This window comes from Myotis nattereri (genome assembly GCF_964212035.1).
Source record: "Myotis nattereri genome assembly, chromosome: 2".
Taxonomy (NCBI): Eukaryota; Metazoa; Chordata; class Mammalia; order Chiroptera; family Vespertilionidae; genus Myotis; species Myotis nattereri.
Genome location: NC_138076.1, coordinates 59,771,819 through 59,798,298, shown reverse-complemented (window position 1 = coordinate 59,798,298; position 26,480 = coordinate 59,771,819). Strand labels below are relative to the sequence as shown.

Here is a 26,480-nt window from a genome sequence, read left to right as displayed (position 1 = left end):
AAATTAGTGTACAAAAACTACAGCATAGGGAATATAGTCAATAATATTGTAATGATTATGTGTGGTACTAGGTCGGTACATGAAATATTGGGAGATTGCTTTGTAAATGATATGGTTGTCTAACCGTTTTTCTGTATACCTAAAACTAATATAAAATAATATTGAATGTCAACTGTAATTGAAAAAAATAAAAATTAGTGTGTGATATGCAGGGAATACTAGCAACATACTGATCATAGTCATTTTTTTCAAACTATTAATGTTTTATCTCTGCACCTTTTTATGTTAGATTCGGGTTTCAAGGTAGGCTTGGATTCTTTGGCCTCTGTTTTTCAGAACTCTGCTGGGAAGTGTTTCTTTTTTTAAAACTTGATTTCAGAGAGGAAGGAAGAGGGAGAGGGGTAGGAACATCAATGATGACAGAGAATCATTGATTGGCTGCCTCCTGCATCCCTCTACTAGGGATTGAGCCCACAACCTGGCACGTGCCCTGATTGGGAATTGAACAGTGACCTCCTGGTACACGCTCAACCACTGAGCCACACCTGCCCGGATGCTGGGAAGTGTTTTTTCTGAGAGATTAGCAGTTAATCTTTGTACTCAGTGCTTTGAAGTTGGTCTTTGTTTTTGAGTCTGTGCCCTTTTCTGGGTTACTGATGTATGATTATAAAGAATTCATTTTATTGCGATTTTCAAGATAGTAGCTTAAAAAAGAAACCCAATTGTGAATCTCAATATGATTTGAATCAAAATTGGATATATTTTATTTTATTTTTGGGGTATATTTTAATAAGCTAGTCCAATTTAACTGTTCTTTGACATCATATGAATAATTATTAGGAATCTTCCTGGCTTTTATTATTTCAAGGTATCTTTTGCTAAATTACATTTCTTTAAGCTAAATAAATGTGTTCAGTCAGTGTTTGAGAGCCTCTGTGTGCCATGCACTGTGCTTGACATTATTTATTTATTTTAAAATGTAAGTTTATTGATTTCAGAGAGGAAGGGGGAGAGAGAGATCAAAGATGAGAACGAATCATTGAGTGGCTGCCTCCTGCACGTCCCACACTGGGGACCGAGCCTGCAACCTGGGCATGTACCCTGATTGGGAACTGAACCATCACCTCCTGGTCACGCTCAGCCACTGAGCCACACTGGCTGGGCTGTATTAGATATTTTTAATAGAATATTTTTATGTGCTTGCTAGGTGGTAGACTCTGTCTTAAAGACACTTGGGATATGCTAGTAAACAACACCACAAAATTTTTTTGGATTTGGTGGAGGAAAGAGTTAATAAATGAATGCCTGCAGAAGATGGTTATAAATACAAAAATAAAGCAGCGATGAGAGATGGGTGTGTCAGGCAGACTGGCTGCAGTTTTAAATACTGGGGTCCCACATGGCTTTGCTGGGAAGCCTTTGTGTGTAGATTGGAGAATAAGATGGACTCTGTTCTCATGTTCTCACATAGCTTAGTGTTATTAACTGCTTCCTGATGAGCACCTGCCAAGAGGGTAGGGGCTCTGCTAAGTACCTGTGTACATTTCCTGCTACTCTGTTGAACTTGTGGTTCTCAACCTTCTGGCCCTTTAAATACAGTTCCTCATGTTGTGACCCAACCATAAAATTATTTTCGTTGCTACTTCATAACAGTAATGTTGCTACTGTTATGAATCGTAATGTAAATATCTGATATGCAGGATGGTCTTAGGCGACCCCTGTGAAAGGGTCGTTCGACTGCCAAAGGGGTCGTGACCCACAGGTTGAGGACTGCTGAACTAGAGGATCTTATCGCCAGTTTCTCCAGAATGGGAACTGAAGGTTTGAGAATCAAGTAAATTGCCAAGACAAACATGGCTCGTGGGACGCAGATCAGACCCAAGGCCTGCTCTTAAACAGTGTTTTTGCTAAGTCAACTCTCGAAATATTTGTTATGGAGGAGCTAGCCAACTTTGGAGATAAGGCTACCTTACTTTTGGCTCTGACTGGCTGGGCAGCGCTTGGCTGGCTCAGGGAGAGTGTTGTGTTATGAGCCTCCTCCCTGGTGCTTGTTCTATTTAAAAGGCCTTGAGCTCGTGCCCTGGCCCCAGCAGGCAGAGAGCTGCCTGGTTACCGACTTCCATGCAGAGGGATGAGTGTGTTGTGTGTCAGAAAGTGGCGTCTCATGACTCCAGCAAATCATTGACTACTTGAATTCCTGGTGCTGCCGTTCAGTGATAGGACACTAAGTTGGCTGGCCTATGTATCATTATGTCCAAGAGCACATTATAAATGCCCATATTTAGAAGGGAACGTAGAGTGAAAGGTTGTAGTGCCAAGTTCACTGATTATTGTGCCTGTTTATGACAGAAGAGGCCATACCTTGTATTTACAGCGATTGCTTTATCATAATAAAACGTGAATAGTAAGTGAGTGTTTTGGATTAGAACCTTTATAGAGGGCTGTGGAAAGTCTGGGGTTCAAGAGAGCTCTGTTGTTGTTCTGCCCTCAGTGTGCTTATGATGACGTTCAACACAAAGCATCCCACTTTTAATAGGGTAGTGATTTTTCAGCCTAGTATATCCTTTGCATTGAGTATTGCTTATTCTTTCGTGCTTTGGCTAATTCCATATCTGAGGTGTGTATGTTGGTCATTAATCTAAAAAAGAAGCTATATATTTCACAACTCTATGTACTATTTTTTATTGGTAGTTTCTAGTGATTTTTGCCTCTATTACTTCCAAAATTAAATGTTGTTCATTTTTACAAGGTGATTTTCTTTTTTTGTTCAAGAAGTAAACTGTGATTTGAGCACTTGGGCTGTGAAATTCTATTTATTGACTTTATTGAGTTACTGGAGGCCCGATGCACATCGTGCAAGGGGCTTGGCCCTTGCAGCTCTGGCTTCGTCCAGAAGGTTGTCGGGAAGGACGCCTGGAAGGTCGTTCTATTGTCCAGCATAATTAGCATATTACACTTTTATTATTATAGATAATATACATACAGAAAGGATTTATAAGTGTACAATTCAAAGACTGTAGAGATGGAACACACTTAAGCAGTCAGCTTCAAAATCAAAGTACAAGAAATTATCAGTGTCCTAAAAACCCCCACATTTTCAGTCACTTGCACCATCTTCTCCCATCAGGGTAACCTCTGTCCTGACTTCTAACATCATATCTTTGTTTTGCCTATTCTTGTATTTGGCATGAATGATAGGTAACAATCTATGTACTCTATGTGTCTGGATTCTTTTGTTTCCCATTTGTGAGGTTGAACCATATGGTTGAATGCAATTGTGGGTTATTTGTTCTAATTGTTATATAATATTTAATTGTGTGGATATTCCACAATTTATTCATTCTAATGTTAAAGAATTCTGTGTAGCTTACAGCTAATTCTAAGTGGTGCTTCTACAAACATTGTCATATATGACTTAAGCTGACTTTATGTAAGCATTTCTGTTGGGTATATGCCTAGGAGTGGAATTGTTAGGTCATAGAATATGAATATATTCAGCTTGAATAGATACTTCTGAGTAGGCTAAAAGTTAAAGTAGTACCAATTTCTATTTTCACAGTAGTGTGAAAGCTTGTAAATGTTATTTTTGATATGATGTTTTGCGGGTAGATGGGAGGTGTAATGTTCTTAGGTTCATTTTATTTCAAGTTTTTTTTATGGAAAGGAATGGTCATAGCTGTCTCATTGAGTCTTTGAAAGCTAAATTAAATATCTGTGCGCTCATTTTTCCCCTCTTCTCTTTCTGTCTTCCTATATCTTATATGTGTCTTATGTATGCCTTAAACATAGAATATGTGTGTGTATATATATGTTATCTTACAAATGTACCCCTTATAGACTCTTAGACTGAAAAGCCACCTAGAAGTCATCCAGCTCAGGCTTCTAAAGTCTCTCTGAATTCACATTGATCCTGCTGAAGTGTCTCTAACGACTGAAAGCACATTGTTTTAGGGCAACCTAAGTTCCTTTTATTAATTCATTCATATTGTTGCTTCTTCAACATTGTGGTGACATCAGCCTATTTTTAACTTCACCCATAAATGTCATGTCCTGTTATAAGTAAAAGGAAAAAAACACCCATGATTCTTGTAATAGAGCAAAATCTCTTCAGGGGGAGATTCATGGTTATTTAAAAAAATTTATATATATATATATATATATATATATGTTGATTTCAGAGAGGAAAGGAGAGGAAGAGAGATAGAAACATCAATGATGAGAGAGATTCATTGACTGGCTGCCTCCTGAATGCTCCCCACTGGGGACCGAGCCTCAAACGTGGGCATGGACCCTGACCAGGAGTCTAACCATGACCTCTTGGTTTATAGGTCGATGCTCAACCACTGAGCCATGCTGGCTAGGCTCACAGTTATTTTTTAAACATTGCTTCCAACATCTGCAGAGTTGTGGGGTCAGCAGTTTGCTCTGGGGAGTTTGGGTGAGAAAACTGATGTGGACGATGAAGATGAGAACTCAGTGCAAAATAGCTTTTCTTTTTCCTGTTTCTGATCCCTCTGCCATGAGCACATTTCCCCCCCTTTGATAGGGTTTAAGCATTGTTTAAAATAAATACAAAAAATGCAAATACTGCATTTTAGAAACCAGATTGTAATGAATAAAATGAGAAAATACAACCTTTTTAACAGAAACTGATGCTTATATTTCATGAAATCAATGAATGCAGGAAATTTTTTTCTGAAGTTTCTGAGCTTCCAGGTGGTATTAATATCCATAGAACTGAGCTTCAGTTACTAATTAATAATTTAAAGTTCTTAGATATTAATAGGTATTTTCTCTTTTTTCTTTACAGGCAAGAAGAGACCGATAGGAGAGTGAAAAATGTAAGATATGTTTAATGGAATATTATAGATTTTTTTTTTACTTGTTATGTAATAAGGCAGTGGGATCTAAAAATATTTAATATTCTCTGTTATCTTTTTTTTTCAATGAAATTTTTGCTTGAAACCAACCAGTCACAAACTCTAAATATGTTAAAATATGGTTAAAACATATTGTCTGTCTTCATGGTAATAAGAGGATAGTTTAAACTTAGAAAGTGGTTTCTCATATGTTAGTAATGTGGTAAAGGCAAATAAACACACGTTAAGATTTTTAGGGGAGTAAGTCAGAAACCATCAAATCAGACTGTAAGGAACATCACTGAATGTGTAAGAACTCTAGATGATTATTCAATGTGGACTTGTATAATATGTATAATATTCTACATGTATTAGAAGAATTTCTGATGTGACAGCTTATTAGACACATAAGAGCTCAGTACCTTTAGGAAAGCTGAGACTTATTGATTTAAAGTGTCCATTTACTAAGTTTGTTGTTAGAAAAATATTTATTGCTTTAAAAGTTTAATCCCCCCCCTTCATATGTACCAGTGGAATGCATGAATGAATTCTACTGGTACATACGAAGTTGGGATCTGGGCTTTTGGTCTGAGAATGTGCTCAGAGAATGCCTGAATGCCCCCACCTGGGGACTGAGCCCGCAACCTAGGCATGTGCTCTGACCAGGAATCTAACTGTGAAATCTAGGAAGAATGAATCACATTTTTAATGACCCTTTTCCTTCCCATAATTTAAAAGAAAAATCTTTCAGCTATAGATAGATATGCTCTTTTATCCGGAGTGCTCACATGCATTTGAGATTGCAGTTAGATGCTATTATAAATAGTCTGATCCTTTTGTTTTATGAAATTTTTTGAAAGGTTTTGATAACATTGTACTGGCTGGGAAGAAAAGCACAAAGTAACCCCTACTATAATGGTCCATATCTTAATTTGAAAGCATTTGAGAATCTTTTGGGACAAGCTCTCACCAAGGTAAGGAAACTATATCTGTATGAGATGATCACTATAACTAATACTATTTTCTCTTCTTCTCTCCCTCCCCCTTTCGGTTTTCCTTCCATTTCATTCTTCTCCTTCTCTATAGCAAATGTGGAAGGTCTGACTATCTTTGCTCTGGTCTAGATTGGGATGGGTAGAGAGGAGTGTTACTCATTGACTGGCTTTGTATGCCACCATTAGGGAGTGAGTGAGTCTATTTCAGAACAGTGTCCAGGATTTAGGCATTTATCTTTTAATTCTAGCTAACTCCACAATAGGCATTCGTTTCCTTTCTTAGATACTTTGTATACTTAAATCTTTCTATGTTCATTATGAATTCAACCTGTAGTAGAAAGGTTCTTCAGGGTTATTAAAATGTATGGAAGCTACGCAATTTTTAAAAATTTTTAGTATCTTTTATTCATGGAGGATTACCTCTAATGCCTATATTTCTATATCTCCACAATTCTACATACTGCTTCTGTTTCCTAAGGAGTAGTGAATGCTGTTACATGAAACATGATATGGCTTTTTAAAATTAGAATGCTTATTGTAATGCTTTTGATTGTTTAAGGACAGTTTGAGGAGAGTTGAGTGCCAGGTCTGACTGTAGTTCTGCCAAATCTTCATTTATAAGATCCAAATGGGAAAATTAACTTCTCTTAGGGGATATATGTCTAGGGGAGTTTGCAGTGCTCAGAAGAAAATAGGTAGTCAAAATAATATATCACCGTCTAATTAATTGTAGTTGCTCCATAGGTTTTGATGGATGATGATGAAGTGATACTTTACCAAAAAGGCATTTGGTATTAGTCTCGAGCACATTGTAAAGATGTAATAAATGTTAGTTGTCATGAATGGAAGATAGAAATTGTAGATCAGGATGAAAATAGTTATCATAAATGGAAGATAGTAATTTTAGACCAAGATGAAAATGATTACCAGGCCTTATATGTACCCTAATCTTTAGTTTTGCCCGAGTTTAGCCATCTACATTATAGAAAGATGGGATTATATAGTTTAGAAGGTCTTCCTTTTTGATGATGATGATTTTTAATCCTCATCCAAGGATATATATGTTTTTCATTGATTTTTAGAGAGAGTGGAAGGGAGTGGAGTGGGTGGGGGGGGGGGGGGAGAAAAGCATCAATGTGAGAGTGGTACATTGTTGCCACCTGCATGAGCCGACCAGAACTGGGGATTGAACCTGCAACCCAGGTACATCCCCTTGACCGGGAATTGAATCCGAGACCCTTTGGTGCATGGGCCAATGCTCTAACCATTTAGCACACCAGCCAGGGCTTATTTTTATTATTTTTGAATTGTAAAGAGTTTATAGCACTCTTTTCAAATTCTTGAAACAGTTAATTCAGTTAATATTTGAGATATTATCATGCACAAGCCTTGTAGCAGGTGCTGGGAAAACACACAAGACAAAGAATCCATCCTTGTGCAGCACAGTTGTCTGTTGGAGACAGATGAGCAGATAAGTCACTGCAGTGGATGAGGGTAGAGGAGGGTAAGACTGATGGAGGAACATGCAGGAGGCTTTGGGCATGATCATAGCTTTGCCTCAGTTATTTCAGCTAAGAAAACATCCAGTTAAAAACAATATGGGACTTTGGCCCCTGTGTTAGTGTTCTCAACAGCCCTTGGTCCTTTTTATGGCAGTCTGACTCAGGCTGAATCAGGCGGGTGCAGTGCAAGTGCTGGGAATGCTCTACAGGCTGTTTCCTGTCACCAGACGTAGGTAAACATTTTTCGTCAGTTAAAATTTTTTTTGATACTTAAAAACTATAGTTGTGGTTTTATTCCATTATTATAGAGTGGGAATAGCCATAAGAGGTGTGTGGATCTGTAACCTGTTTGGCATCCGTTTTGTTAAAAATCAAAACCATTGTGTTCATCAAACTTTCCAACTTAAGTAGATAATGATTAATGGCCAACCCAAGATATCAGTTAAAAAACACTTGGGATAAGCTGTTGCACCTGAGTTACCCTATAAGTTGGAGGTGACTTAGGTGACTTGTCAGAGAGAAGTCCTACATAACCAGGCACCAGGGTCAGACTCAGGCTCTTTTATAACTGTGGTGGCCTGTTATAAATACTTTAACATTTATGAGGTCAAAAGTCGTCTCGCTGTGTAGTGAGAGGACCCTATGTCTACAACAGTATGTCCATAGAAGCCTGATGGATCAAAAGATTTACTTACACTCTACCTGGTTTGGCTCAGTGGATAGAGGGTTGGCCTTCAGACTGAAGGGTCCTGGATTTGATTCCGGTCAAGGACACATGCCTGGGTTGCAGGCTTAATCCCCAGTGTGGGGTGTGCAGGAGGAAGCTGATCAACGATTCTCTTTCACCATTGATGTTTCTATCTCTCTCTCCCTCTCCCTTCCTCTCTGAAATCAATTAAAAAAAAGATTTACTTGAAATTTTTAATCATTTTATATTATGAGACATATCTAGGTGATACCAGCATTAGGCCCAGCTTCCCCATCTGCTTAGAAATAAGGTACAAGGTAGGTGCTTACATTTTCATGACAGGATGTTAATTCTAACACCAGTTTGTCTGGCATCCAAAGATGTAAAAATCTAGTTCTACTCGACTTTATTGGTTCTTCAAACACTTGTCCAAAAATTCAACTACAGATTGACAAATCCAGCCTTAGCCAAAAGTATGCCTGACGGAGCTGCTGATTATTCATTGTAAATGTTCTTTTGTCGATTTTTTTTTATGTTGAGAATGTTTATAATATGCTCATAGTTAGAGTACAACAAATATGTCATCAGATTCAATTATTAAAAATTTCCCGTATTGACTTTATTTATGTATCTGTTCATCCATCTATGTTTTATTTACTTAATCATTTTAAAGTAAATTGCAGAGATCTCACCCCTAAATACTTAGTATGCATGTCTTAAGAATAAGAGTTTTTATTTTTGGTATATGGAAATTCTTCCATATAGCCACAATATCTATTAAACTTAAGAAAATTCATAAATATGCCCCATTATTTAATATTCAGTCCATATTCAAATCTTCCCAATTATCTCCCAACTCTGTTTCATAGCTTTTTTGTGTGGATCATGATTTAATTAAGGCCCACATCTTACGTTTGGTTGTTGGGAATCCCTAGGTTCTTTAAACCATCTCTGTTTTAGTGAAGTCACCTGAAGCTAACATTCCTGACTTTTACTATAATGACAGTTACATTCACCATATTAAAACATTAAGAGTTTATTACTCTGTATTAATTCATTAATTAATTATTACTCTGTATCATGACTCTGCTAAGGGCTTTATACATTTACTTAAATCCTAATTTTAAAAAATCCAGTTGTATTTTGCTATGTACTTTCATAGAGAAATGCTAATTAGAAATACGGATTTTGTGTAAATGCTATGTGATTTATAAACCTATAGTTATTGACATTTGCCATGTTTTTGTGCACCTCTTACATGAGCCAAACAAATATTTAATTTAGATTCAGGGAAAATATTTTGTATGTCAGCCAACAAGTCTGCTTTTCTTGGTTCAGATCTAGGTTTCTTAATCAATGAAAGTGATAAATTCTGTGACGTGTATACCTGCTGTACTTGCTCCTCTCTGTTTTAAACTTTTTGTTAAAAAATTTAACTACTTTTTTTATTTAACATATATCTCCTCAACTATTTGCAGAATGTAGGATGGTTATGATTAATTTGTTTGTCTTCTTTTGGATATCAAAGTCCAGTTTGATTTTTCTATTTAACTCCATATTTATTGCCAAATAACTCTAGATAATAATTGATTTTAGTATATTAATTTAGTTAGTAGCTTTTCGTATTAAAATGTCTCCCCTCCCTTAATTTTATATAGATTGTACTACTTTATTAAATAATAATGAATACCTCTTTGTTGTTACATGAGGACCAACTATTAGTTGTGGGAACGCAGATTTATTTTCTGATTTTTTAAAATCAGATTTTTATGATTAACAGGAGACCTTGTTGCCTCACCTATCAAATGAAGCACAACTTGAGCTATGCAAACAAACAAGTAATGACTAACTACAGTTTGGGATTTTATGCTAACTTATTCTCTAAAAAATTTTTTTAGGCACTTGAAGACTCCAGCTGCCTGAAACGAAGTGGCAGGGACAGTGGGTACGGAGACATCTGGTGTGCTGACCGGGGAGAGTTCCCTGTGCCCCCAGGCAGCCATAGGAGAGAAGATTCATTTGAAAGCTTGGACTCTCTGGGCTCTAGGTCCTTCACAAGCTGCTCCTCTGATATCACGCTAAGGGGTGGGCGTGAAGGTGAGTTGCATTTTTTTTTGGTTAATCCTCACCCGAGGATATTTTTCCATTGATTTTTAGGGAGAGTGAAAGAGAGAGGGAAAGACAGAGAAAGAGCCATGTGAGAGAAACACATAGATTAGTTGCCTCCTGCATGAGCTATGGCCAGGGCCCAGGTTGGGGAGGAGCCTGTAACCAAGGTACACACCCTGGTTCGGAATCAAATCCAGGGACCCTTTGGTCCGCAGGCCTATGCTATCCACTGAGCCAAACCTGCTAGGTAAAGTGAGTCGTATTTTTGACTGGCAGTTTATTTGAATTTGTTTGCATGTTAAGAAAAAATTGGGAATGGGAGAAAGTAGAAAAATGAGGTGAAAACTATTGAGGGCAAAAATTTCACCAAGAAAATAGAGATTAAATTGTAATTTTTAATTTTTAAAAATATGTTTTTATTGAATTTTTTAGAGAGGAAGGGAGAGGGGGAGAGAGAGAGAGAGAGAGAGAGAGAGAGAGAGAGAGAGAGAGAGAGAGAAACATACATCAATGATGAGAATCATTGATCGGCTGCCTCCTGCACGCCCCACACTGGGATCGAACCTGCAACCCGGGCATGTGCCCTGACTGGGAATTGAACCACGACCTCCTGGTTAATGGACTGACGTTCAACCACTGAGATACACTGGCTGGACTGAAGTGTAATTGAAAAATAATTTTTTTTCCTCCCTCACTGTATCACCACTAGAGGGGTAGTGGTTTCAATTTTTCTTTCTTCCCATTTTCAGAGGAGACAAGAGGAACCATTAACTGTGATCTGTTTTATCAGTGATAATATATTTTGATTATTTTCTCTCCAGATTCAGGGTTAATAATCTGTGCCTATGAGGCCTATTGACTGGTATATCTAAACATAAAAAAGGTCCTAAAAAGTTTGTTCTAATTCCTGAGTTAATTTCTTATTTCCCTTCTCTTACTCCCCCCAAAAAAAGATTTTAAAAAATTCTCAAGAAAAAGAACAGGACAGACATCTTTTTAATGATCTCTAAGAGAAGAAATGATTGATATCTATCATGATATAACATTGTGCTAAACTTTGATTAAATAACAATATAAGCATGGTGTTAAAAAGACATCTTTTGATTCTGTAAGGGTCAGAGCTAATCCAGGACAGAGTAAGTATGAAAGGAGCATGTTAATGAAAGTCATCCTGTTTTGGGGAGGAGACTTCTTTCAAAATGTCAGTGTCCTGGTCAGATCAGTTAATTAAATGCTAAGTCTTACTCCTATGAATGTTGGGTGGTCTGAGAAATTCCTAAATGTATACCTCTAGCAATTCAAATTGGACTAGATTGGAACCATGAGTAAAGTTGCTTCAAGTATTTCTGTGCTTCTATCATTAATGTGAAAAAAATTGAGAGTTTGGGTTGTGAGTTTGTACTAGATTGTTAGGAATTTTACTGGCTCATTTTGATTATTATTTTAATATTAAGTGACTTTTCTAACATTTTTATTATAAAAAATTTCAAACATCATCAAAGTTTGGAAGAATTTTCCAGTGAACACCCATGTACCCACCACATAATTCTGCCATAACATTTTATTATATCTGCTTCATCACATACCTATCCCGCCTCTCCCTGCATTAATTTATCCATCTTATTTTTTGGAGGCATTTCAGAGCACATTACGCTTGTCCTAAATACTTTAGCATGCAGGTCATTAACTAGAGTTCAATCTTTATTTGTTGTTCTTAGGTAAATTTACATAAATGCAAAGTACGATGAATTTGTCTTTCAAAAATAAAAATCAGCAAAGTGTCAAGCATGGTCACAAAAAATGGCATTTAAAAACTAACAGTGAAAAATGTGAATGGCTAGGGAAGAGTTAACCTTTATAATTACTGCTGCAGTTGTTGGCTGTTTGCTATTTAGGTGTGACACTTTTATAGACTAGATGAGTATTATAATAGTTTTAAAGAAATGGAATCTGATTTTTAATTTAAAGCTGTAAAAACAGGCTGAAATTCTGAACTCATTATATTACTCTGTCCTGACCAGAGAAGTGAAAACATTTAAAGTTTAAATTTATATCTGGCCAGCAAACAATGAAAGAGAGGAAGATTGAGGCACTGTGGGAATATGCAGCCTTGAGACAGTTCAGATGCAGTGGTCCTGTGGTGTGGACTCCAAGTCTTCTCTGATTCTCATTGGACTGGTGCCTGTCCGTGTGACCAAGAGCAGAGGCCACTGCCACACAGCTTCCTGATCTCGGAAAAGGAGTTACAGACCTTGTTAAAGGGTGTGGAAGTGAAGACTTGGTAATTATAACTAGGGGGTCATAAAAGAGCCTGGGGGCCACCAGGATGATAAACGTTTGTTTTGTGTGATTAGTATATTAAAATTCTGCTACCCGCCAGGTTATAGTCCAAAATTGATAATCACCACAACTTAGGATAATGTTTTTAGGTTAACAGAATTGCAAGGTCAAATTCCTTAGGTTTATATGAAACTCCCTATATCAAGAATATTTGCCTACTCTATAGAGCAGTGATGGCGAACCATGGTGTGTCAGCATTTTGAAAAACCCTAACTTAACTCTGGTGCCGTGTCACATACAGAAATTTTTTGTTATTTGCAGCCCTAGTAAAACAAAGACTTATATTTTTGATATTTATTTTATGTATTTAAATGCCATTTAACAAAGAAAAATCAACCAAAAAAATGAGTTCATGTGTCACCTCTGACATGCGTGTCATTGGTTCGCCATCACTGCTATAGAGCATTGTACTAGACTCAAAAATAAAAAGATAACTTTAAAAATTCATAAAATGAACAACATGATGACTATAGTTAATTAACACTGTTATATACCTGAAAGTTGTTAAGAAAGTAGATCCTGCCCTAGCCGGTTAGGCTCAGTGGATAGAGCACCGGCCTGTGGACTGAAGGATTCCAGGTTTCGATTCCAGTCAAGGGCACATGCCAGGGTTGCAGGCTCTATCACCAGTAGAGGGTATGCATGAGGCAGCTGATCAATGATTCTCTCTCATCATTGGTGTTTCTATCTCTCCCTCCCTCTCCCTTTCTCTCTGAAATCAATAAAAATATATTAAAAAAAAGAAAACAGATCCTAAGAGTTCTCATCACAAGAATATTTTTTTTGGTCTTTTTTTGTATCTGTATAAGAATGATGGATAAGTAAACTTATCCATCACTAACTAAACTTATTGTGGTAATTGTTTTATAATATATTTAAATCAAATCATACTGTACACCTTAAACACATACACTATTGACCGGCCGGCATGGCTCAGTGGTTGAGCATTGACCTATGAACCAGGAGGTCATGGTTCATTCCCCAGTCAGGGCACATGCCCAGGTTGTGGGCTCGATCCCCAGTGGGGGGTGTGAAAGAGGCAGCCAATCGATGATTCTCTCTCATCAGTGATGCTTCTCTCTCAATCTCTCTCTCAATCTCAATCTCTCTCTCTCTCTCTCTCTCTCTCTCTTCCTCTCTGAAATAAATAAAAATGTATTAAAACAAAAACATATACACTATTATATGTCAATTATACTCAATAAAGATGGGGAAAATATTCCCAAGTAGCACAATCTTTTGTGCATTTAAGATTTCACATGTACAAATTTTGGCAAGAATTAAGACATTTCTCTCATTTCCAAAAAATGTACTGTTTATGTAGGAGGTGGTAAAAGCAAACGGAGCACCAGATGATTGACCGTAAATCCTCCTGGTGAGAGCTGGTTAAATGTCTCCCATTTTGCTGTTCCTCTCCTTCACCCTGTTAGGTCTCCTGCTTACATAGCTGTGTGTTAAACCGCTTCCTGTAGGCCAGTCTCCCTGTTATTTACTGTAGATTCCTGCCAGGCGGGAGGGAGGAGAGAAGACCGCCTGTGGCTCAGGTTAACCCTGCAGGCGCTCTGCTCTGTGTGCTGAGAGAGTGCAGTGCTCAGGTAGTCGGCCTAGGTGGGAAGCAAGCCACGTTAGCAAACTTCCTTTACTAGGAGAAATACGCAGAGGCAGGAAGGAAAAAAGGGCAGGAGCCGGCGACAACTTGGCCCGGATCTGTAGCAGTGTTCTGTACCTCTTCTCCTCCCGTCTTTAAAAGAGCACATCTATTTAGTTAGTTTTAAGAGAGTGGATTGTATTTGTATGGATCTGACTTTAAGGTGTAGTCTTTTGAATTTGTGTTTAAATGACTTTGTATCAAAAATGTAATTCCCACGGCCACCCTTAGAAAAAGCCTGACTTCTGTGTTCTCATTAAGGTATGAGACTTGACATTCCTATGGGACGTTAGAAGACATTTGGTTCTGTCTCAGACCTAATGTGTGGTTCTTGCTGATAGGGGTCTCAGAATGGTCTACCGACCCCCTTTAAGATCTTCTGTGCTTCCTACTTTTTCTGTGTCCTCCCTTATCTCTGACCTCACACAAATTTTAGATGGTTGCATGCTTTATTTTGAACTACTGTCTCTCAAGAATTATTTTTATATCTCATTTTAAGTGTGTTTTATGGACATGTATTGTTAGGTTTTATTGACATGTATTCCATCAACAAATTTGATGAAAAAATTATATGGGCAAGGAGAGTCAAGAAGAAAAGGGTTTCAGCTGTAATTTGGGACTTTTTCTGCGTAGAATGTGCAACAGTGAAAGAATGTACCGCAGGCACCTCCAGTATGCAAAGCCAGTTCCTCCTAATGGATCTTATCGCAACTTCATGACAAATTTCTAAAAATATTTCCCGCAGTTAGCAGTAGGGAAAGACGAAGCAGGCATGCCGTGTGGGTTTCAGCGAGACGAATAATCTGGAGAATAAAGCCAGTTCTTGTGCCTTTTTATTTTTACAGGTTGTGAAAGCGACACAGATTCTGAATTTACCTTCAAAATGCAGGAATATAATAAAGATGATATGTCCTATCGAAGGATTTCGGCCATTGAACCAAAGTCTGCTTTACCATTCAATCGTTTCTTACCCAACAAGAGTAGACAGCCTTCCTACGTGCCGGCGCCCTTGAGGAAGAAGAAGCCGGACAGACATGAGGATAACAGAAGAAGCTGGGCAAGCCCGGTCGGCACAGAAGCTGATGGGACCTTTCCAAGGTACTGGGATGCGATCTGATGATTGAGCTTTAAAATTTCCTGTGTTTGCAAATGTGCTGGGATATTTTAAATGTGGTAAAAGGAATGGTCCTTAACCTGTATTTCATAGATAATATTTTAAACTTCATTAATGAAAATGTTTTCCCCCCCCTATATTTTTAGTCATTCATATCTTGAAGCTATATCTTCCATTTAAAAATGTCAGCATATGATTTGCTGGTTCTTTTTTTAGATGCCTGCCTTTAGCATTATTGGTATCTTGCAGCTTACTGGGTGACTTACATTATTCCTTGGGAGCTCAGCTGTGCAGCTGCTTCCACCCCCGCCCCCACCCCCCTGTTGATTTCTCATCAGGTTAGCAGAGCAGAGTGTGACTTTTCAAATCCAGCTTCCTATCAGAAGGAGGCATTCGGTCCCGAAAGTAGATCGGATGCCGAGGATGAGCAAAGGTTGCCTTCCTGTAGTTTTTTTTTTGTTTGTTTTTTTTTGCCTTCCTGTAGTTTTGGATGACTTAGCCAACCCTAGATTCCAGGTGAGAAAGAGCCCAGAGAGTTTCATCTCAAAAACTCTCTCTCCTAACTCTAGCTCACACTTGTTTTATTCTGCTCACCTGGTAGCCACCGGGCTATGCGAACTGAGGAGGTCAGAAAAATTTCTCCTGGGGCCACATGTCCATCCTGTTGATTGTGCTACATAAAGTAATCCCCCAAACTGTCTGCAGTTTGTCTCCTGTTAGCACCGATTGTTATCTTCGGCCCTCGTGTATCAAGCTATTGTCTAATTAAAATGAGGTGCTGTGATGCTGCCGTAATTTTGTTCTAGGAGCGATAATGATGAGAAGGGCAACTAATTTGCTTCATTCACAGTGGTATAGACTTTGTGAGCCAGGAAGCATGCCTTTTGTGTTCTCTGTCACACGTTGATCATGCAGTATCTTAATTGGTTGGATGTTTTGAACAGTAACGAGAGGAGAACTTGGGGCACACATGTGGAGAACTGGACAGCAGTACAAGAAACTTCAGACTCCTTCTGTTACTTGGAGGAGGAAGAAGAAAGGACAAGCATCCCCGACACTGTAAAGGATGACCTTTATGTGCGAAAGCTAAGCCCCATCATGCCAAACCCAGGGAACACTTTTGATCAGTTTCTTCCCAAATGTTGGATCCCAGAAGATGTGAACTGGAAAAGAATAAAAAGGGAAACTTATAAGCCATGGTATAAAGAATTTCAGGGATTCAGGTTTGTCTTTATGCCTGTTTCTGTCAGTCTAGTGTTTATTCAGTGCCCTGGCTGGGTGCGTTCTGTGTGTGCTTTTTATGAAAGAGACAGACTGATTTCCTTCCAACATCTCTAGAACCTCTGTAACTGAAAAAAAAAAGTCATTTAAATGTAAAAGTTGGGATCTGGATCCTAACACATCCTCCTCTATACATAGTCAGAGCTTGACACTATTTAGTTATATTTTTCTCCAATTCTTTGTCTTCTTCCCTCTCTCCTTCCTTTCTCTGCCTCATTCCACAGTAGATGGAGCCCAGACTTTGAGGATGAGGATTCAGGCTCTGACAGAAGCTCTGCCATTCTTAGTAGGATGCAGAAAGCAGAGCGTAGGCTAGACGGCACCTGCCAAAGACGCTCACTCCTGATGGAAGTAGCCAGGAGCACATGGGACACCCATGCAGCCAGGAGAACCAGTGGTGCTTCAGAGGAGCCCAGGTGTACCTGCCTGCATGAGCCTTCCTGCTTGGAGTCTGGCATGCAACACCCAGCCAGCTTCTGCTGCGCCATTAACCTCTGACCATGATGCGTTGAATCATGAAACTATACTTACTTAATATTTAGTATAAAAGCCTAATGTATAGCATATTGCTTTCTGTGCAGACATGTAAGCTTGGAAGTCTATAGGATTAAGTATTCTTTAGCATAGTCATGTATAAAACAGTATGGAGTTACATGTGGCATAGACAGTTCTTTTGGAAAACCATTTCTAAAAGGCCTTTGGAAAAGTGGATCGCCCTAGCTGGTTTGGTTCAGTGGATAGAGCATCTGCCTGCAGACTGAAAGGTACCAGATTTAATTCTGGCCAAGGGCACATGCCTGGGTTGCAGGCCTGCTCCCCAGTAGGGGGCGTGCAGGAGGCAGCTAATCAATGATTTTCTCTCATCATTGATGTTTCTATCTCTCTCTCCCTCTCCCTTCCTCTCTGAAATCAATAAAAATATGTTAAAAAAAGAAAAAGAAAAGTGGACCTAGTTTTACAGTTGTGCTATGTGTGGAGATATAAAGGAAATAACTTTCAGATGGACAGGAGGACAGGCAAGTCTGGTGGGAAAATGCAAAGAGAAGAGTCATCAGGGTCTTTTGTACAGCTTCAGAGCATTGTCGTTTTTAAATGTCTGCTTCCTACCGGTGCCTATTGCATACAGTGCTTCATGACCAACTCTAAAACCTTTCAAGATCATTCCTGTGTCTCTGGGATGAGAATGAGGTCATTGTGGCTCATGGAATGAGGAAGAGGTGACAGCAAGAGTTGCATTGTATCTCAGGGAGCTGTACTCTTCCTAGTTCGACTCCTGTCACTTGGCCTGCTTGGTGCCCACCTTTCCTGAGCTGTATCCTCTGCTCTTGTTTCTTTAAGTGGTACCCAGGAAAGGCACAGGTGGTGGCATTCAATGCCAGTCTTTCTTCCACACACGAGTCCTTCCCATGCCCCCTATAATTAAACAATAATGGCTAGTTGGTCTGCTACCTAATTACCTGTTCTCCTTAATGCACTTAATAAGATTCTCCCTTCCTTTTTCTTTTCTGTGCTTCAGTCCGTTTTTATTACTTCAGGCCCTCCAAACATATTCTGATGACATCTTATCTTCTGAAACAAATATCAAACTTGATCCCACTGCTGGCCCAAGGCTCATAACTCGCAGGAGGCATCTCTCTTATGCACCAGGGTATAGAAGAGGTGACCTTGAGATGTCAGCCCTCGATCCTGACTTAGAGAATGACGATTTCTTTGTCAGAAAGACTGGGGCTTTCCATGCCAATCCATGTGTCCTCCGAGCTTTCGAAGACTTCAGAAGGTTTTCTGGGCGAGATGATCCTGTAGAGCGAGATATAATTCTGCAGTGCAGAGAAGGTGAACTCGTACTTCCAGATCTAGAGAAAGATGACATGATTGTCCGCCGAATTCCAGCGCAGAAGAAAGAGGTGCCTCTCTCGGGGGCCCCAGATAGATACCAACCAATCCCTTTCCCCGAGCCCTGGACTCTTCCTCCAGAAATTCAAGCAAAGTTTCTCTGTGTACTTGAAAGGACGTGCCCATCCAAAGAGAAAAGTAATAGCTGTAGAGTACTAGTTCCTTCATATCGGCGGAAGACAGATGACATGTTGACCCGTAAGATCCAGTATTGGAAGCTGGGAACTTCTGTGCCTCCCATCAGTTTCATCCCTGGTCCCTGCAGTGAGGCGGACTTACGGAAGTGGGAGGCCATCCGGGAGGCCAGCAGGCTTAGGCACAGGAAACGGCTGATGGTTGAGAGGTCAGAGTGTGTTTCTGCAAGGACTTTGCTTGTACTGAATGGATGGTCTTGTGTTACTTTTCTTGTGTGAGAAAGTGGCATCATATTGCCCGACTGCATGTCATGAGCCATTTTGAAGCATCCTCTAAACATTTATTTTGCTTTGAGAAACCTTTGCACATTTCATGGAAAAAGTGCAATTCCATATTTGCACCTCACTGAATCGCCTATTCGAGGCCTGTTTAAGAAAGTGTGTACACAGTCATTGCCTTGGGCCTTCAGGAGAGACTGTGGTACTGTTCTGCGACATGGTGTTTCATGAAAATGTTTTCTGATTACATTTACAGACTTTTATTCTCCTGTCCAGGCGTTTCTGAAACAGTCCGGTTGTAGTGTGGTTTTATGTGTTTCTCATTTTGGAGTGTGTGATTTTTGTGTAAAAATTTCCCTGAAAATATGGCATTGCAAATTTCATTTAACTTGCTTTTGACTTTTGTTTTTGACCTAGGTTTCTTGGACTATAAGTGTGTGAATTTCTAAATTTATAGTTTCAAAGTGTAGTGCAAACTTGATTAAAATGCATGAATATTATTTGCTGCCTGCTAAATTTTACATGTATGTAACTATGACCATTTTTAGAATAATGAACACATTTATGTGTTATGCAACTTGATGTTTGATGAATGAATGTTCAGTTTGTTGAACTTCGGGATGGGCAAATGTGATTAGGTTGAATAAACTTAGGAGATGCAAATCTAACTTTTTTATTAGTTCCTGGCAACTAATAAAGCTTTTTGTTTTGGATTTGTTAGTTCAAGCTAAATCCGGAAACTCTTGATCTTACTTAATGTGAATTCCTTGAGATATGAGATCAATGAGAATTTGAGACATGATCAAGAATGTGACTGGAAAAGCAACCTTTTGAGATTTGTCCATCTCTTGTTAGACACAAGTTAAAAACGTTGAACATTTAAAAAATAACACACTGGAAGAAATGACTTTTAATTTTTGGTTTTCTGATTTCTTAGACTCTTTCAAAAGATTTATGGTGAGAATGGGTAAGTGTTGTGGTTTGCAGCAAAAAAGAAATCTCTGCACATTGTTTGTCCTTTGTGTAATGTGTCATTGCACTTCTATCCTGGCATGTTACTAAACGCGGATGCTGCGTGCTATGCATGAGATATTAAAATGGGATATTTTTCTTAATTTAGCAACCTAATGGTAGTGTGTCTGAGTGCTCAGTGCATGAACTGCTATATCACAACAATAGAATTGTTTTAATGGTTCAAAATTCAGGTGTTTTTGTTTGTTTGTTTGTTTGTTTTTTTAAGGAGTTGATTAAAAGTAACAAAAGCACTTACCTGAGATTGGGTATATTTATTTTGGTATTTGATTATTATATAGACCTAAATTCTCCTTTCTAGCTGTGGGATACTGCATAATTGCATTTTAGAAAAATTTGTGATGGAAAGAGGATATTAGCATTTACTTTGAGGTTGGAATACATGTGGTTGGCATTGTCTAAATACTCCTACATATGGAGGCTTTCTTAGTTTGGTTGGTGAATGCCATTAATGTTCCCTTAGTAGGATTTGGAAACATTCTATGTTATAGAGTCAAATTAGCCTTCCAAAACTTGCACAAATTAAAATCTTGGTAGTTTCCAGTATTATTGCAAAGACTGTATTTATAACTAATTCTTAATTTTTGTCTGTCTTTTTTTAATTTTAGTCTCCTGATAGACATAAATATTATAAAAATAACTTTTGGAAATATTTTCCATTTCCAGAATAGTAGAGTTAAAAGTAAATATTACTTTTACTTTTTACTACATACTAACTGTATAGAATCATTTATTCTTAGTAAAAAATAACCAGGTGGCACATATATTTTCCATCAAACTTTCTTTGATGTTGTGAATCTAACTGCTAACATTTTTGAGCAAGAAGAAAAACTTAAATATTTTAATCTTTAATTAAGTATCTTAAATTTAAGGCCTAAGACTGAGTAGCTAAGTATCTTTCCCTACTTAATTCATCTCTAAGATTTAATTCATCTCGAAGATTCTCTAGTTTTGATAATTTGATAGTGTAGAGGTCTTGAAAGTTGCTAAAATTGCTGTTTAAAGCAATATAACCATTCTGGATGTCAAATGTGTAACTGAACCACAGGCACATCATTGCAAGTACTTCTCAGTTGTTGATTTTAAAAATCAGGCTCCCAGCCTGTTTTGAATATGCCATGCAAGGACACGTTGTTCCCGCCCCAGCTCCTCAGGTATTAAAGCCTTCTCATCAGTGAGGGTGAACACGGCAACTTCAACAAGATGCTTAAGCACCCGTTCATCTTGATTCATCAAGGCAAAGCTGTTGTAACTTGATGAAAAATCTTTTTTGCAGCTTCAAGTATTTTGAGTGATAATTTTCAGAAGAATTTTCATTGGTAAATAAGACTTTATAATGTAAATAGGTTGTTTTTCTTAAAGTGGATACAAGTACCCTGAGTACAAGTCATGTGAGGGATGGAAACATGTACAGCTATTTCAAAGGATACGTTATATAACTGGGTTAAGAAAAGAGAGAAACCCAAATGCCAAGACTCAGAAAGCAAAGGATTTTTCTGGGCTGTCACTAGCAGGAGTGAATGCCTCCTGTAGATTATTTCAAGACTGCTGTTTGCCTTGTATAATGTTTGTTATAAAGGCAATTTAGTGGCAAGGGAACAGCACAAATAAAGGTTGTCTGTAAATTGAGACTGATGAATACTAGTAATGCTTGCCTTGTCAAATAATGGAAAGTAACACAAATACAAATATGTTCTCACAAAACTCAAGTGCATTTTAGGCCATTTGTAATAAAAAATCTATTATATGGTATTCCCCCCCCCCCCCCATTCTGTCAGTTACTGATATTTTTCTTAAATTGATCTGCAATGAAAACAAAAAATTGGATTGAATATAGGCTTTTAATCTGGAACTTATTTCATGTTTATAAAGATGTTCATAAGTGTTTATAAGGATAAAACAACTGATATTCCTGGGTGATATTTCTCTGGACATAATTTATGTTACCTAGAAAATCATTATTGCTCAACATCCTATGGTTGAAAAATAATGAATGCTATTTTTTTTTTTTGGTAAGAACCAGGTTAAAGAGAAATGTGTATTAGATTTTGAAATCTTAGATTATTAATTTTTGGCTTGCTTTTTATTTGGCATTTAACACTTGTCACTTGTGTATTTTTAGTAAGACGCTTTGTGTGTGGCAGTCATTTCTCACATGTGTGCTTTTGTGTTGCATGGACTTATGCCTTTATGGTCTTGGTGGACGCTCTAAGGACAAATATGTAAGGATATACAGTTATAATTTTGCAATATGATTAAGCCATTGAATCTGCTGCCAATTATCTTTTTATTGCCAAGACAACAAAAAGGAAGGAAAAAAAATGTTGATGTGAATTACTTTCTGGGGATTATGCTCCCAGGAAATATTTGACAATATCTGCAGACTTTTTGACGGTCATACTGGGTGAGCCTTTGGAGGGGCAGGGGAGGCAGGCATTGCTACTGGCATCTAGTTCCTTTACAGCAGGGATGCTGCTAAATGTCCTTCAGGAGGCAGGGTAGCCGCCCACCACAGATAATTTTCTGGCCCCCAAATATCAATAGTACTGCTCTGGAGAAACCCTGACTTAGACTATAAACCTATACATGAAAAGTTTCCTTTATATTGTTTATCAATCTAGTTTGTGGCAGCTCTAACGCCTCTTACCCTGGTTTTAGTATTGATTACCCTTTAGTTTAGTGAATTCCTGCAACATCTAATGGAGGTATACAGGGTAAGGCAAAAGTAGGTTTACAGTTGTTCATATGGAAAATAATTAATAATAGTACAAGAATAAACTCTGCAGACCTACTTTTGCCCACTCTGTATTTGGAGGTGCATTAATAAGTATATTTATATCTTCCTCTGAAGGTTGGGGCCCCCTAACTTAGTATCATAGAAGTTCTATTTGCCCCATGAGGCTATCAGTGATTTTTACAGTAAGAAAATTTTGCTACATACTGGTCCTTTTTGATCCCTCACTCCTTAGATATTCATCTATAAGTTTTCTGAAATTGAGTTCTAAAATAATATGCATCATAAAACTAGTCATAAAGTGCCAGGAGAGTAGCAGTTGATCAGTATCATGGGAGAAGAGAGTTAAGATTTTAGTAATATTGTTTTATAATCTACTAGGGGCCTGGTGCACGAAATTCGTGCACTGGGTGGGGGGAAGGGGAGTGTCCCTCAGCCCAGCCTGCCCCCTCTCACATACTGGGAGCCCTCAGGCGTTGAGCCCCATCACCCTCCAATCGCAGGATTGGCCCCTTGCCCAGGCCTGACGCCTCTGACAGAGGTGTCAGGCCTGGGCAGGGGACCCTCATTTCCCCCCATCACTGGTTCTGCCCCCAGCCCAGGCCTGATGCCTCAGCCAGAGGCGTAGACCCCCATCACCCTCTGATCACCTGATCGGCCCCTTGCCCAGGCCTGACGCCTCCGCCAGAGGAGTCAGGCTTGGACAGGGGACCCCCATCTCCCCCCAATCACTGGCTCTGGCCCCCGCCCAGGCCTGAGGCCTCTGGCCCAGGAATCATGCCTGGGCAGGGGACCCCCATCTCCCTCTGACTGCTTGCTCCACCCCCCGCCCAAGCCTGACGCCTCTGACCCAGGCTTCAGGCCTGGGCAAGGGGACCATCATATCCCCCCAATCCCCGGCTCAGCCCCCCGCCCAGGCCTGATGCCTCGGCCAGAGGAGTTGACCCTCATCACCCTCCGATCACCAATCACCGGATCGGCCCCTTGACCAGGCCTGAGGCCTCCGGCAGAGGTGTCAGGCCTGGGCAGGGGACCCCCAGCTCCCCGGGGTTGCAGGCTCCGCCCCTGCCCAGGCCTAACGCCTCTGGCCTAGGCGTCCGGCTCAGGCAGCGGGGACCTGCAGTGGCAGCAGGGGGCACCGCGATCGTGGGCTCCGCTTTAGGCCCAGGCAAGGGACCCCTAGCTCCTGGGACTGCCAGCTTCGACGGTGTCCAGCTCCCATCGCTGGCTCCACCCCTACTTCCTGCTATCACTGGCCAGGGCGGCAAAGGCACCTGATTCTCCGTTCATGGCTGGGGGGCAGGGCAAAGGCAGCCCCAGGGCCGCCTTTGCCCTGCCCCCCAGCTCTTAGCTCCCCCCTGGGTTTCCGATCACTGTCAGTGGTAGGGGGCTTCTTCCTGCTTTCCCTTTCGCCTCCCTGCATTGTGCCTACATATGCAAATTAACTGCCATCTTGTTGGCAGTTAACTGCCAATCTTTTTTTTTTTTTAAAATATATTTTATTGAGTTTTTACAGTGAGGAAAGGAGAGAGATAGAGAGTTAGAAACATCGATGAGAGAGAAACATCGACCAGCTGCCTCCTGCACACTCCCCACTGGGGATGTGCCCACAACCAAGGTACATGCCCTTGACCGGAATCGAACCTGGGACCCTTCAGTCCACAGGCCAACGCTCTATCCACTGAGCCAAACCGGTTTCGGCGACTGCCAATCTTAGTTGGCAGTTAACTGCCAATCATAGTTGGCAGTTAATTTGCATATAGCCCTGATTAGCCAATGAAAAGGGTATCGTCGTACGCCAATTACCATTTTTCTCTTTTATTAGTGTAGATACCTTTTTCCTTTTCCTTTCCCCTTCTTTCTCTCTTCACCCCAAGTGCTGTTAAAGAAAAGTCGATTCAGCTAAAAATGCCACGTATTAGAACTGTATTTTCATTTTTGTAAAAAATCCAAAGCAGTTCCAAATGGAAGCCTCTCCAGATTTAAGGGTGGCAGATAAATGAATTTTAAGAATTGTGATTGGCTAGTGAACGTAGCGCGTGCAGCCTTTTATAGTTTCCCAAGCAGTTTTCCTGAGACTATCTCTGGTGCTCACCTCATTTCTGTAAGGTAGACAGGTGGGTATTATATGCATTTTAGAAACATGGAGAAAGGGAAGCAGCTTTCCCAAGGTCGTCCAGCTAGCGAGTGGCAGAACCGGACTGAGGTTTTGTCTGATGAGATAATCCCGGTTAGGCTGCTTGGCTCACAGTAAGCCCTCAGAAGTTTATTATGCTGTCAACTCTGATAAGGAAAGAAAGAATTCTTCATGATCTGGCTAGAACACTCCCGCACTCCAAAAGTTCTAGATTTTATCAGTGTGGCCTGGGATGACCTCTCTAATTTGAAACTGCTTTGGGAGTTAGTTTTCAGAAGATCCCACACAGTTACATTTGCCTTCATAAGAAGAGTTGGTGTATAGCACGAGATGGTTGTTGACATGCAGTCCACATAACCTACCCAAGTCTCATAAAAATCCCTTTCTTGAATGGGAAACTGAGGCTCAGAGAAGTGAAACGATGTTAGGATGGGGTGAAAATTGTTGCCACGGGCAGGCCTGGAGCCCCCACCTCCTGTCTCATTCCAGTGCCTGGCTCAGCCTGTATGGAAAGTGCTCAGGCTTATGTAGGAAACTTTATGCTCCCCAGGGAACAGAAGGCGCTCACATTCCTGCCCAGTGCAGGGACTTGTCAGCTCCTGATAGTGTTTGGCTCACTTTGTTCACGTTGGGCACTGCCTGTGTGCCAGGTTCTGTGCGTGGGCTCTCAGGAGGCTGCCCTGCCCATGATGAGTATGTTTTTTGAAAAGGCACAAGTTCAGGTTCTGCATTGCAGGAGGTGAGGTCTCAAAGAGCTCCGGTGTAGAAGTCTGGGCCAGTTGAGACCTGCCAGCTGTCCCCCCACCATAATATTACTATCATATTTGCATTTCCATTTTTGTTCTGAAATTTTCGTAACCTTGTGTTTTAAGTATCCAGATTCCCTTCATGTCTTGATCGTGAACATTTTTCCTTGCCTCTTTTGGTGAGTCTGTTATAGTATTAGCTGAAATAGCCCAATTCTTTGCAGTTTGTGAGTTAAGTAAATTTATATCCTCAAATTTATACAGATCAGTTTTATATAGTCATACCTAGTTAAGTAATATTACATTCATAGAGTAATATATAATTTCATATGTAAATTCATATATTTCCTATATGTAATTCTTTAAGTATTCCTTAATAAGTGCTATAAAGCTTTCTTTATAAAACTTTGGGGAGGAGTTATACATTCTTACAGAATATTAGAAACATTTCAAGTTTATTTTGCTTGATTGAATGTGATAAAACATTCCTTATTCTTATCACAGATGTTAAATGCATGTATCCTGCATGCCTTGTGCTATGTTTTCCTCCCAGGCAACGTGTGAACCTGTGAGGGAGCTAAGCCAAACATGCTTGTGCACACACTATGTACACAATATGCTGATTGTTAGATACCATGAGAAAGGTAGAACTAAAGCACTAGAGAAGTTGGGAGAAGGGACAGACAGACCATTTTTGGCATGGAGGAGCTAGGAAGACTTTATCAAAGTGGCAGAATATTATCTAGATCATTAATACATTTATGATCACATGCATGGGCTGGGCTCTCTTTGAGGCACAGGTGATATAGCCGTAAACAAACCGGACAAACTCCTGCTTTGTAATCTTATAGGACAAGGCAGGTGATGTTGACATAAGCATACATTTCAGATGGCATTATATGCTATGGAGAAAGGTGGGCCAGGGGAGAGGGACATGTGCTAGTTTTGCAAGGAAACACTGAGATAACATTTAGGCAGGTGACTGGGAG

The 26,480-nt window shown here is 39.6% G+C and overlaps 1 protein-coding gene across 7 annotated transcripts in view; it reads left to right on the top strand.

Annotated features, from left to right (window-relative positions):
• LMO7 (LIM domain 7) overlaps positions 1-26,480 on the top strand; it is a gene marked incomplete at its 5' end in the record, with an annotated part of 216,571 nt that overhangs the window by 146,760 nt on the left and 43,331 nt on the right. For 3 of the 7 annotated variants that reach the window (XM_081084184.1, XM_081084183.1, XM_081084185.1), the window contains 7 exons: positions 4,811-4,841; positions 5,720-5,833; positions 9,943-10,141; positions 14,987-15,239; positions 16,200-16,478; positions 18,053-18,772; positions 19,780-19,809. In XM_081084184.1, the coding sequence (XP_080940310.1) occupies positions 4,811-4,841; positions 5,720-5,833; positions 9,943-10,141; positions 14,987-15,239; positions 16,200-16,478; positions 18,053-18,772; positions 19,780-19,809 (1,626 nt within the window). Of the gene's footprint in view, positions 1-4,810; positions 4,842-5,719; positions 5,834-9,942; positions 10,142-14,986; positions 15,240-16,199; positions 16,479-16,760; positions 16,953-18,052; positions 18,773-19,779; positions 19,810-26,480 lie in introns of all 7 variants that reach the window. The other 4 variants (XM_081084182.1, XM_081084180.1, XM_081084181.1 and 1 more) reach the window with 2 other exon arrangements.